Raw genomic sequence first — 13,277 nt, 5'->3', positions numbered from 1 at the left:
AAAGCTAAATCGTCATCCGAATCCAAACTTGAACATTTTCCACTCCTGCAGCGTCACATTAAAAGCTTTTAACTGACTAAACACAGTTGGTTTCATTGTGAACTAGTCACGGTACGTGCTCTTTTGTTTCTGTTCTGCCCTCCTATTCACAGACTCAAGCTGCGTGCAGCATAAAATCAGATCACAGTTCAGAGAACGAAAGAAAAAAGCCAAAAAAAATATACTTTATTAAAGAGAACTACAGGTGTGACCAAATTATCCAGGGCTAAATTGTTCGACGCTGACACAATAATCCTTTATGTCATTTATTTAAAATAAGTCAAACATGTTCTGGCTCCAAAAGCATTATGAATTCTTGTTTCTCATTTATATCACTGTACACAGAATATCTCTCCACTTCACAAAATAAGATAAATATAATATAATGATGAGGCGAACATCCTTAACTGTGATCCCCCATCCTACCATTCATCCATCCAAATAATAATAAAGTAAAAGAAAGTAATGAATGGTCTTTTTTTTCTATTACGTCCTAAAGTTGATTAAACAATTAGTCATTTGTGACCAATTGTTTAATCAAAGGATTAATAAGTAATGAAAATTTTTCTTAGTCTCAGCCCTAATTGCTACTTAGGGCTAAAAATACAGAGGAACGTTTGTAATAAAGGAGCCAGGTTATATTATATTAAAAAAGCTTTACGAAGGACACGATCTTTGCACTCATTCGCTTTTCTTGTGGATGTGAAATTTTGTTTTTATTTTTTATCATTAACAGTCACTGTGTCTGGTTCTGCCCGTTCACAGTGACCTTTACAATAAACCCTTTCACAGCAGATATTTTGTCTCGTCATGGCAGGAAAAGGTGGCACTAACAACACTGCTGATGGATCAGATCTAGTTATTGTAATGCTGGGCAGAGATGTTAATAGTTAGACCTGTGCTGCACGGGTCAAAATGTCTGCTGTTAGGAAGGTTAATTTCACTCCACATTTATAACCCTGGTCATGCAAAGTGGCAGCTGTTGCTTCAGTGAACCAGACACTACAGAAGGGGCAATGTTAGGACACCAAGCGCTCAACAAAAATACCAAAATATGAGGCGTTCAAATGCTTCTTTCTGGCCGTGTATCTGTCATCCAGTGGTGTTTTAACATTGGGCTTCTTGTACGGATTCTGTGCCCTCGCCTTCATCTGTGGTGTAGTAATTATACCCTTTCAGCAACATTGTGCTCACATCACAGAGACTTTCTCTCAGCAGAAGTCAGACTGCGATCCAATGTTGCAGCGTCGCCAATGTTAAGGGAGTAAAACTGTCCAGTTTCACTGATGCTGTGTTAATGTTGTGCTGTGTTGATGCCTTCTCTCCCCGGCTGGAAGAGCCCGGCTGGGCCGGCTCCTCCTGAAAAAAGAAAGCCCAAGCCCAAACGTGTGAGGATCTCCATGGCGGTAAGATTGTCTGCCGCCCTAGAGACTGTTGCTTAGTAACCGTTGCCTTGCGACACGTACGTAGTGAGTGCTGGACCAAAATATTTGTGGTGCTCAAACCAAAGCGTTTGAGTTGCTTTGCAGAGAGAGCAAAGAGAAAGTGTGTGTGTGTGTGTGTGTGTGTGTGAGAGAGAGAGAGGGGTGGGCAGGGTTCACCGCCCTTTCAACGTCAGCGTTGAATCAAACGTTTCATCAGCTTTCACTTTCAACTCTTGTTAATGCTGTTCTGTGTGTGACTGTGTGTTAATGAGAATTTATTTTAAGGTGGTTTATTATTTAAGCTTTATTGGTGTTGTCGGGATAGTTTTGGGTCTCTAGCTGCACTGTGTGACCAACGAAGCAAACCTTCCCTTCAGCTTTACCTTTGAAACACCGGGAAACATTAGATATTAAATGTTATACATACTATACTGACACAAACTGCCTCCTGTGTGACATTTACAATACGATGCGTAGTCTTTGTATCGAGCTTTCTGTATTTATAGAAACAATGAGCGACTGACTGAAGTTTATTTTCCAGGACTCCCCTGAAGTGGAAGATTGCATGACCCCGTCAGAGGTGAGGCCTGCACTAACAGCTGATCATCAGAGTGAGTTTTATAATTCAGAGCTCTTAAGTGTCCGAGTCCTGTTCTCGCGGCAGATTGCAGAGTGGGAGGAGCAGCAGCTCGACGAACCGGTGGATTTCAAGAACTGCAAGATTGATCCGGCTCCTTTCCAGCTGGTGGAGCAAACATCTCTGCATAAGGTACAGTATCAGAATAAAAACACACTGTGGAATAAAAGTGACCTTCTTCCTTCTTATTTTAAAAAATATAAATATTTAACCATAAATATCCAGAAAATGTGCAAACGTTGTGCATTTTTCAAATTAATTGCTTTGACCCGATGCTGGGATCAGACTTCATGATATCGACACTTAACCGGTGCAGTGTGTCTCAGTGGAGGACGTGATGCCCACAGTACGGGTCTCTCCAACACCTCTTTTTACAAGACATTTTATTGCTTTCTTTTACCTAAGTTGAAGGCTACAACGTGTTATGCGACCGTCAGGAGTTAGATAACTGTAAAAACAACAAAGCAACAGAACAAAGATGATTTATTTCAATCCAATTAACTTTCATTTCAGCATCACTCTAAGATCTTGAACTTATATCAAATTAAGTCGGCACTAATCCTGTTCCAATTACACAGTGTAGTTCCTGGCAGGACTTTTGCTGTTGACGTCACACATAATTCAGCAAACTGTGCCGGGTGGTCCACATTAATGACTCTTAGACCACCTCCTCTGACATAGTGACCACGTTGAAAGGCAAAAATATGATGAGGTCTGATCTGATGGGTCTTTACATAACCCAGATCCAAAATGCAAATGAACCCCGCTCTGACTCTGTATCCAGGCCATGATCCACCTCTCCTCCTCTTCCACAGACTCACACCATCTTCTCTCTGCTGGGTCTGGATCACGCCTATGTGACCAGCATGGGACGACTTGTTGGAGTGGTCTCTCTAAAAGAGGTGTGTGTTTTTTTTTTTTTGTTGTTTTTTTTTAATGAGACGTTAAAGTTAGTGTGATCATTAAAACGTACCCTCCCTTTCTTGTCCTCTTTCTGTATCTCCAGCTGCGTAAGGCCATCGAGGGCTCGGTGACAGTGACCGGAGTGAAAGTGCGCCCTCCGCTGGCCAGTTTCCGTGACAGTGGGAACACCACGAGCGTATCCGAGGTGACAGAACTGCACAAGCTGTGCATCCGCCACAGGGGCCTCTCGTTGCCACGGGAACCCAACCCTCCGGACGTGCAGGACCAGCCAGATCTCGCCTACAAAGAGATCCCCGTCACCTTCTCGGACCAAACTAATCTGCAGTTTGAAACCAGCCCCGGCGACATCACAAACCAGTCGTCCGACCTGGTGCTCCAGGAGAGCCCCTCGTTCGCCGAGGACCAATCAGAGTTTACTTTTGACTGCAGCCCCTCCCACACCGAGGAATCGGAGCTGGCCTGTGACTATGACCCCCCCACCCAAACTCCTGATCCCGACGAAACGGAGCAAGACCAGGGGAGTCCTTCTCTGGACAAGGACCAGTCAGAACCCGAGGGAGAAGGCATCCCCGCCCACTCTGAGGATCAGTCAAAATGATCGGATCCGCTCGTTCGCCTCATGAATGTAGACGTTTCTTGCATTTGTAGAGGTCGCGCTCACCTCCAAGTCCAGCCTAGACGCCAGTGTTTCTAACCTTGTTGTGGTGTGAGTGAGTGTGTGAGAGTTTTTAAAGGATAAAGCTGGTTTTGTTTTATACACAGATCAGCCACAACAGCAAAACCACTGACGGGTGACGGTACTAACAGTGATCATATTATTCTCCTTATTCGTCCTGCTCAGAAACCATGTATCTGCATTGCTCTTGTGGTATAACTCCTAGGGTTATACCACTCCCCAATAGTAGTGGCCTCCATCAACAGGACAAGGAACCCAAGTTTTTTGAGCTGGCCTACAAATTGCCGAGAATGGAACATGGAGACCCATCCCCCTACGGGACCCAAAGGATCTGCTGCCAATGTCCCTGTGCCTGACACCTTAGGACTAGCCTGGTCGTCACCATCCTACGTTTCCGCCCGAAATTTGATTTCGGTCTGCACGTTAGTCTGGCCCAATGTAATAGGAATCTGTCTCCGTAATGGGCAGATGCTTATTTTGAGGTTTAAAATCATTGGAGTTCCCTTAACCAATCAGCAACGTTTGGTAATGACGTATATTGTCCTGCTCAGTTCAGGCTCTTACGCTTACCACTTCCGCTTCCAGTTAAATAAATCAAACTTTTCCCAAAGCCAGTTGGAAGGAGAGCTACGACGTCCTTGCCATTTATAAAATTGACAAGACAAGCCTCGTTCTGGTTTTAATTCCGTGATGCTCTCGAGAGTTGAGACAACTTCGCGGATGGCTTCTAGCGTCTCTTCCTCCGTCGCCATTGTTGCTATTCTGTTGAACTACAAGCTCCGCTGGCTGGACTACAAGCAACTCGGCAGGCGAGTTTCACGTCATCACTCAACTGTTCGCTGATTGGCTAAGACCGCGCGGTTACACGCGAACCGCAGAAGGGCAATTTGGCCAGACTCCGTGGCAGACCGAAATCAAATTTCGGGCGGAAACGTAGGATGGTGACGACCAGGCTACCTTAGGACACCCACAAAAAGTCCCAAGTCAGTGCCTCAATGGGTCAGACCTGTTTTGGCGGCACAACAAGGACCTGCACAATGTTGGCAGGTGGTTTTAATGTGGCTGATCTGTGTATTTTTATTATTGTTAACAAATCCCTTGAAAAGACCAAATTCTGCAGAACTCTCCGGTCCCTCCCGCCCCGTCTGTGGCTGTGAGGAACGTGACAAAAAGAGGTGTACAAAGCTTTTTGTTTGTTTGTTTCGAAATGAAAATAATAGGAAGGTGTAAAGTTCAGAGGCTCAAGGCTGTCGTTACACCTATGGGTAATACAGGTACCAGGTTTTTATCAAGGATCAACCACTGTGTAGCTTAACAGAGTTTGAAAGTTCAATCCCGACCTCTGGGAAACGGCGACTTTCACCACACGGCCCATTTAACAGCTGAGATTTTAACCACATCACATGATAGCAGCCGATAAACGCGGCTGGATGTGGTTAAAACCTCCATTTGACGCTGTTCACCGTGTTGGAGAGCAGCTGCTGAACGATTTGGTTGAGATCGTTTTGTAAGTGGAGCTTGAATTTCCTAAAACAGCTGCACTGTGTAGTTTTTAGCAGACTTTACTCAAACAAGAGTAATTAGCTCTTTTGTTTGGGACTATTCTCAGCTGTGGATTAATACACATTTTGATCCCTGTGAATATATTTACAGAACCAGCACTGTGTATTCAGGATGTTGCTTTTATATTAAATGTAAAATAGTTTTCTATAGCAGCTCATAATGATAAAAATGAAACTATTAGGAAGTGTTGACTTTCTTTGCGGCTATTTAAAGCTGCAGATTTCTAGATTAGGGGGTGAGTTTGTGACATTTGACTAAAAAGAAACTACAGACGACTCCAGTTTGGTCTTTTCGTGGGATTTTTCCGACAATACGGACACACAGAGCATCACCAGCTTTATCTTTTACCTGTGTGCTACCTATGTACTGTATGTCTGCGTGTGTCCTCGCCATGCTCAAATCTGGTCCGTCAAAATTGAATTGCCAAAATAACCGTCCCGCAAACACGATGCCAAAAGGACAGAGGCTCGAGTCCCGCGCAGATAAGGGAGAGTTTCAAATAACATAAGAAAGCACAGAAGAACAAAGAGATTATTCTGATGAGCACATGATGGTACGGAGTCAAACAACTACCTATTCACTCGGCCTGTGGCAATAGATCCAATAGAGGGCCTCAATAAATCTCTTATGATATAAAGGTTTAGTGGTGTTGGTTTATGTTTCCGCTCATATGCAATAAATTTAACATAAATAATGCAGTAGAGCTGAGGCTCGGAGTACATGTCACAGCATCATTAGCAGCGTTTTTCTTTTCTTTTTGAATACCACACATTGGCGCCCGAGAAAACCACCTCTCAGCTGGGATCTACCCGCACGACGGCAGCTTTCTAAGGTCCACGCGGCTTAGCACAGGGCTCTAATAAACGGCGAAGCACATTGTAATTAGCATGAGATTAATTTCCTGCACATGTAGCCTTGTTTGGCTTTAGAGGGGCTGATTTCAGTAGGGGCGGCGGCGTCTGCTCGCCTCGTCATCCTCTACGTGAATTTAACGTGTTTCCAGCATGATGAAGGAAGGAAGGAAGGAAGGAAGGAAGATGCTGGCTGTTGTACAGACCACACACACACACACACACACACACACACGCCGACACATTTACTGTACTGTATGCGGCCTGTAGATATTCACACCTCGTTACACGTTAAGACAAGAGTACGTCTAATCCAGCCTGGCCTCCAATGCAACGTGGAGAAATGTAACTACTGTGTGAAGCCCCGTGATTCCCAAAAGCCCCCCCCCCCACCCCCACCCCCCAAAAAAATGTTGTAGAGCAAAGTGTATGCGTGAGTCCTTGTTTCGATTATGTAATTTAGCTTCATGCAACAGTTTTGAGCCATATTTCGATCTCATGTAAGCTCATTTTTTTGTCTCCGTGAATCATTTGTGCAGCTCCCCAAGTGTTTTCCGTTTGCATATAGAATGTGAAGTAGTGCTCGCCATATAAGATAAGGAGTCAAAATGTAGAGAGTGTATAAGCTAATCTGCAGCGTATCTAGTTAAGCAATAAGTCTGTAGTATCTCCCTTTATATGGCACAGGCCTGTATATGCTTTGTACATATGGAAATACACGGGCGAGAGCTACGTACATGCTGTTGTACATAGGAGAATTATGCATTTGAAATCAACAGCCATTGTTATTTTTCAGAGGACATGAAATTGTTTTTGTACATGAGTGAATGATTAAATTTAAAGAGAAAAAAAAAAAACGCCTTTGAAAGATAGATGAGAAATTTGTGTTTCTTTGTTTTTGTGGCAGCGGGAGGAGGAGGGGGAAAAAAAAAAGCAGCAGAGCTTTCTTTCCAAAAAATCATATTTATATTTATGTACGTATGTATGTATGTATGTAGGACATACAGGCATTCAATATCAAACGTAGCCCAACCCACATGACACGGCATGACCCAGACAGAAAACAACACTACAAAATATCCATAGAAAAACCAATGCAACACGTGACTCGTCACAAAAATGTACAGTTTGAACAACAGCTTTACATTCTGGTTGAACTCTCCAACATGTAGACTGTTTACAGCAGCGGTAGACGAATGGGCGTGAGATCAGCACGTGGAAGGCCTGGAGGATGAGAGAGAGGGAGAGAGAGAGAAGGCAGCGAGTGGAGGAAAGAGGAAGAGGAGGAAGAGGTGGAAGTGGTGGAGGGAGGTTTACGATGCAAGCGGAACAGAATATCATGTCATATCCAGAATCAACACAGACCCAAAGAGACGTAAAGATGGACGACACATCACATCAAAAACTCTTTCTCCTCCTTCTTCTCCTCCTCGACTTCCTCCCTCTCTTCTTCCTCCTCGTCGAACGACGCCACTCCAGAAGACGCCCGGTCGGAGAAGAAGCTCCTCGGGCTGCAGTGCCACACCCGAACCTCGTGAAACACGCTGCCTTCCTCGTCCTCCTCGTCCTCCTCTCCGGGAGACTCAGAGTGGGAGGTGGAGTAGCAGGAGTCGAACCTGCTGCTCCTGGTCCGGGGCCTCCACTCTGGCTTGTTGTGGACGCAGACCTCGCTGCCCTGCGCCTGCAAAGGAGACAGCTGCTCCTCCAGACCATCCAGCCTCTGCTGCTCCCCTTCCTCCTCTTCCTCCTCTTCTTCCTCCTCTTCCAGGAACGGGCTCATGCAGTCGCTGTGTAAAGTAGGTGAGTTGGTCTGGGACGAATGTGGGTCAGTGAAAGTTGCAGGCCTGCCATAGAGCAGGCTGCTGCTGCTGCTGCTGGAGCACACGGGACTGTCAGAGGACGGCGCCTCAGGCTCAGGCTCAGGCTCAGGCCGGCGTGGCGCTCCGGTCATAGGACTGGACGTGGCGGCTTCTGAGGGAGGAGCAAATAATCAAATCACCTGGAGACGGACGGAACAGTGACGGGGCGGGATGAGAAGATGAGGCGTTCTGTCAGAGATGACGAAAAACCGATGGGATGAAATGAACGTGGTGACGGTGACAGATACCTGAGCTCTGGCTGGAGAAGGCGCGAGTCTGTCTGTTGGTGTGGGAGTCTTCATCGTTGGAGTCTTCCTCGTCGTCATCATCAATAGACGCCCAGGCACGCAGCTTAGCCTCAGCGATGGCGAACTGCTCAGCCACTCCTAAAGGACAATTTAAAACGGAGGTTTAGCAAATGCAAAACAACAGCATAGGGATACTTTTAAGAAGAATTAAATAATCTTTTCCTGATAATAATCCCTCAGATTTGTATTGCAGCATCTTGTGATAGTTTCTCAATATCTACATTTTACGAGGCGGGAGTATTTCCTCCTTTTGTTCATTTAAAACCATGGCGACAGTTTTAACGGATCATTCTATGTATGTGTGACACTCTCCTAATTATCTCAATTACTATTTTGTCATGTTGGGTCTGACAAGAAGTGCTTCATAAGCTGCTGATTGTTTCCTCAATACGTCGTCGTTTCATATCATAATGCCCCAAGGTTGCATCTTCAGACTGCTCATTTTTTAACACAAAAAAGCGACAAAACATTTAAGACGCTGGTAACAGCTAAGGTTTTGTGCTTTTATTTTGAAAGCGGCAATCAGTTATCGAAACTAATCAACTAACTAAATCTAGATTGTTTCTTAATGTACAAAGCAACAAAATTATTTAATCTGAGGAAAGAAAGGCTGCAGACCTGGCCTCCCTCTCATTTTCTCTCTCTCCCTCTCGATCAAACCACGCCGATGTCACCGGCGCCAGAGAGGATGAGTCACAGCTAAACAACAAGAGCCGCTGTACCGTCGGTGGACAGTGAAGTGTTTTGGGTGAGTGTCTAATAGGCCGCCATCTGCTGCCAAGAGCCAAGACAAGCCGTCACCCAAGAGACAGCCGCGGCGGGCGGAGCGGACCGCTGACATAAAGGAGTTTTGGGGGATTAGGCGCCTGACAGAAGGTGGGAGCCGGCCAGGAGATGATGCCGGAGTTAAACCGAGCTAAGTAAGAGGATGCACATGCCCACACAAACACACGAGTGGCTTACAAATACCAGCTACTTACACCGCACTGTGTTTTGCACAGACTAAACTGTAAAAACCGGCTGCCCAACATGAGAGTCATTCAGCAGAAGTGATTACCTGCAGCGAACCGAGCCTCCTTCTCCCCTTCAGTCAGGTGGCAGTAGGAGCTGAACTGGGAGTGGGCGGCAGTTGGAGGACCTGCAGGTTTGGGCCAACCTTTCCACTCTATGAGGTGGGCGACCCGGCCCTGAGCCAGCGAGGTGGGCTTCGTCACATGGTCCCTCACTGCCTGAGAGATACCTGGACACGCAGAGGTGGAGGTTGAACCGGCGTTTAAATTCATGGCATTCAATCACACGGTGAAAATTAAAAAGAAATAAAAAAGGTAGTCACCATTTAAGGAGGATCTGGCAAGCGCTGCAAACTCATGGATGCCGACACTTTTCCGTGAGTCTGCCGGAGATTTTCCTGACTTTGGAATCATTTCACTCGCCTCAAATTTCACCTGCAAGAAAGATTGTCAAGTCAGACCCAGGACTAGTCAGCTAACTCCCAGAAAAGGTTTACATTCACTGTCCAGTTTTTTATGAGAGACAAACCAAACACACAGCTGCGGGCAAAATAAATCTCTAGTCCGTCCTACCTCTTCCTCTCTTTGTCTCTCCCTTCTTTCTCTACCCCTGGACTTCAGCTTCATTGTGGACAACGCAGAGATGGTGTCACGGCGCAGCGGACCGACACAACTAAGGATCACAGCTTGGGTTTGCTGGTTTAAAGCGCCGGGCGGACGAGCAAACGGCTATGCCCTAAATTTACTGAACAGATGCTAAAGCCACGGTAAGCCTGTGAAACCGGTTAGAATGGTGGAGGGAGGTCAGGGCGGTGGCGACACTCTTCATGCGACCAGGCAAACACATGGCATGTGACCAGCTCCCGTAAACAAGCCCAGCCACACCAAAGCTGCTAATTAAAAGTGATAGTGCTACCTAGCTAACTCCACACAAGCAGATCTGGTGGGGCTGATAAATCTGTGGCTACAGTAGCAGGAGAGAGTTTTCAAACATGCCTTGGTTTTTAGGTTGGGTGTCTCTTCAAGAAGCAGCTCGCCTGAACCGCCAGCACGTGCATGACTTGACAGATATTCCTAAGAAGATTGTCTCCCAAAGCAGCTAAGAAAGAAGAGGCTCCTGACAGCAGTTAAAGGCTTACATTAAAGTCAAGCATGACAGCGGATGTGTGTCAGAGCCAAAAGAGGCTGGCAGGGCCTCTGGGAGGAAGTGATACGAAGGTGCAAACAGCTCCTAAAGACCAGGTGACATTCAGCGCTCCTCAGAGGAGAGGCTCGGCTGTAAAACACACGTACGAGACGCCGCTGGTGCTGAACGCTGATAAACACACGTTCGGGATGTGGAGCTCTGAGCGGCTCCCTCCTGAGGTTTAGACGCACGGATTTCACCGCCGCGGGACTCTTTAATCACGTAGACACACTTAACGGAGATCAGCTTTTACTTTAACCTAAATAACAACTGCAGCCATGCGGATTATATTAGGTCATATGCAAATTGGGAACGTGTCTGTTCCAGTGATTCCCTTTTATGTAGTCTCACCGAAATACTAAGTTCCTCGCTGATGGCTCATTTAAATAAACTAGACACATGTAAAAAAAAAGAATAAATAAAAAATAAAAGAGAGAAACGTCTGAAGCAAGTAACACACATATACACCGATCAGGCATAACATTATGACCACCTGCCTGAGGGTGTCCTGCGGTTTCTGGCAACAGGATGTTGTTAGTGGGGGACTTTGGGTCCTATGGGGCCTCTGTGGATCATCCCATGGATACTTGATCAGTTTGGGATCTAGTAAATTTGGAGGCCAGGTCAACACCTTGTGCTGTTCTTCATGTTTTTTTTGTAGTTGTTCCTAAACTGTTTTTCTGTGTGTGTGTGCCTATGTCAGGCTGCATCCTGCTGGGGATGGCTGCTGCCATCAAGGAGTGTCATTGCTACGGGGTGGAGGTGTCTGGTCTGGTCTAGGTGGGTGCTACATGTCTGAGTAACATCCACATGAATGTCAGGTCCATACATTTCCCATCAGAACACTGTATTGTCATGAGATGGTCTATGATATTTACTTCTCCTCTCAGTGGTTTTAATGTTGTGGCTGATCGGTGTATACTGAAAATGCAGTGTCCTGTTAATCAACTCCTGATGTCGCAGATTAATCTCATGACCCACAGTAAGGATCGCTGCTCCCAGGCTGTATAATGCACATTAAGCTGGTCTAATTCCTGCTATTTTAAAGATGAACAGATGAACATTTAATTAATAATAATTTGAATTGATTTAAGGATTTTTCATGAAGCAAAATGCCAAACATCCACATCAGTCCAACTTCTCAAATATGAGGATATGTGTTGATATGGTGTTGTATTTTACTATTTTTATAGCCTTTACATGCATAGACTAAATAATTGTTGTTTTTCTGCACCTGCACATGGTTTGGTCTCTCCTGAGCCGTTTAATAGTGTGACTTCTAACCTGCTGATTGCTCCTCTGCACCTGACAAATGCTGCTAATTATGATTCATCCTAATAACACAAGCACATGTGTGGTGCTGCCTGGCTGCCACTGTAGCCAAGCTTCAGCTGTGGATCACTCCGTCCTCTCCCTGCAGAGACGGCCTGGCTGTGCGACTTGTTGACATTAACATACGCATGACTAAACATGTCCAGCAGCGGGGGTGATGTCTCGTCTGACGCCCCCTCCGGAGACTGCGATTGGGGCTTAAAGGACCAACAAGTGGGACCGAGCTGCAGCCAAACATCTCCGGCTCATAATGGAGGTGGAGGCTGCGGTGCTGCTGCTGCTGCTGCCGAGGTGTGATGATGAGTTGCTTTTTTGGAAATGGTGCATTCAAGCGACAGGGGCGACGGTTGAATAACACATCACCCCGCCATTGATGAGTGTGTAGCCTGCAATTGTGGGGAGGGGGGGGGGGATAACGCAGGAGAGGCGCAGATGCAGCGGGTCCCCAGGAAAGCTCTCTGAAGTCTCCATCTGCATACCAATAGCTCCATACCTGCATCGGATAAACACCAAGAGCCCATACCCCCTTTACATGCAGCTGTGTCGGCGCCTACCTGCAAGTCGGACCTCTTCGGCTCATGATAATGCGCTTAATTGTCTCCAATCCGATCAACAGATGATACGCGCGGTGTGTCCTCCCGCTGCGGGGTCTGCAGCAGAGCATCAACGCCACGACGACGACGACGACGGAGGAAACATCTTCCCAACTCTCCAGCTTTCAGAGGCTACATCTCCTGCACAGACGCACCATTTGTTGCTCGGTATGTGGGTTACATAGGCTTGTCCAAATGTCTCCCGATGGCGAGCGTCATCAACGCAAGGCGGTGTCATCCCATCTCCCCCCTCCCCTTCCTCCTCCTCCTCTCACCCTCCGCTTCAGTCCTGGAGAGAGCTGCAACAGATTTTTCATTTTTTTTTTTACATCACTGATCGTTTTCGTAAGATACGCACCCGCAGTGGTTTGGTAAACAGTGCCAGGAGGACGCACGCAGGATGATTCACTGAAGATTCAAAAAAACGGCTAAAAAAAGACTGCCAATATAATCGTATTTGTCCATTTTTCTTTCTAGCTGAATTATATAAATAATAATAAAGCAAAACTCATACAAACCGTGTGGCTGCACTGGTTTTTGTACTTACGGGAGATTCAACGTTCAAGCCAGCTTTATTTGTTCAATGTCAACGACGATCCGAGTTGTCTCAAGGGGCTTCACAGAACCAGATGAAGGATTAAGAAACCCTGAGCAGAACCCATCTCGTATAGGGGTGGATGGGGGGGGATGCAATCTAATAGAGGTTGGCCAAGTAGAGACACAAACAAGAAGGAGAAGAGAAGGGGGGAGAGAAGAAGATGAGAGCAGCAGAAGCAGGTTGACAGAGCACACAGAGACACATAGAGGTGATGGCATGTCACACAGGACTGGAATATGGACGTGTAGATAGTGAGAGAGGACAGTAAGATACACTT

At 46.2% G+C, this 13,277-nt stretch overlaps 2 protein-coding genes across 3 annotated transcripts in view; one reads left to right on the top strand and one right to left on the bottom strand.

Moving 5' to 3' along the window:
- Positions 1–3,622, top strand: part of clcn2a (chloride channel, voltage-sensitive 2a) — a gene marked incomplete at both ends in the record, with an annotated part of 40,156 nt that extends 36,534 nt beyond the window's left edge. The window contains 5 exons of the mRNA XM_084547074.1: positions 1,377–1,445; positions 2,005–2,043; positions 2,128–2,232; positions 2,916–3,002; positions 3,107–3,622. Coding sequence (XP_084403200.1) covers positions 1,377–1,445; positions 2,005–2,043; positions 2,128–2,232; positions 2,916–3,002; positions 3,107–3,622 — 816 coding nt within the window. The remainder of the gene's footprint in view (positions 1–1,376; positions 1,446–2,004; positions 2,044–2,127; positions 2,233–2,915; positions 3,003–3,106) is intronic.
- A 3,465-nt stretch (positions 3,623–7,087) lies between these two features.
- Positions 7,088–12,579, bottom strand: fam131aa (family with sequence similarity 131 member Aa). 2 transcript variants are annotated; one of them, XM_084547469.1, is made up of 6 exons: positions 12,364–12,579; positions 9,615–9,726; positions 9,339–9,521; positions 8,222–8,359; positions 7,480–8,085; positions 7,088–7,338 (listed from the first exon to the last, which is right to left on the bottom strand). In XM_084547469.1, exons 2-5 carry the CDS (start codon positions 9,703–9,705, stop codon positions 7,508–7,510), a joined length of 990 nt encoding a protein of 329 aa, XP_084403595.1. In that variant the 5' UTR covers positions 9,706–9,726; positions 12,364–12,579; the 3' UTR covers positions 7,088–7,338; positions 7,480–7,507. The 2 variants fall into 2 exon arrangements, with proteins under 2 accessions (XP_084403595.1, XP_084403594.1); XM_084547468.1 differs by having other exon boundaries at positions 7,088–8,085.
- Positions 12,580–13,277: the final 698 nt, after the last annotated feature.

The sequence above is a fragment of the Chelon labrosus genome (genome assembly GCF_963514085.1).
Source record: "Chelon labrosus genome assembly, chromosome: 6".
In the NCBI taxonomy this organism is placed as follows: domain Eukaryota; kingdom Metazoa; phylum Chordata; class Actinopteri; order Mugiliformes; family Mugilidae; genus Chelon; species Chelon labrosus.
The sequence above is the reverse complement of the archived record's forward strand: the minus strand, read 5'-3'. Positions and strand labels throughout refer to the sequence as shown.

Coding starts and splice junctions, on each gene's coding strand:
- fam131aa (XM_084547468.1), bottom strand. CDS start 9,705: ATGATTCCAAAGTCAGGAAAATCTCCGGCAGACTCACGGAAAAGTGTC. Junction 9,522..9,614: donor TGCCAGATCCTCCTTAAATG/GTGACTACCTTT, acceptor CTGCGTGTCCAG/GTATCTCTCAGGCAGTGAGG. Junction 8,086..8,221: donor CTTCTCCAGCCAGAGCTCAG/GTATCTGTCACC, acceptor CTCCTCCCTCAG/AAGCCGCCACGTCCAGTCCT.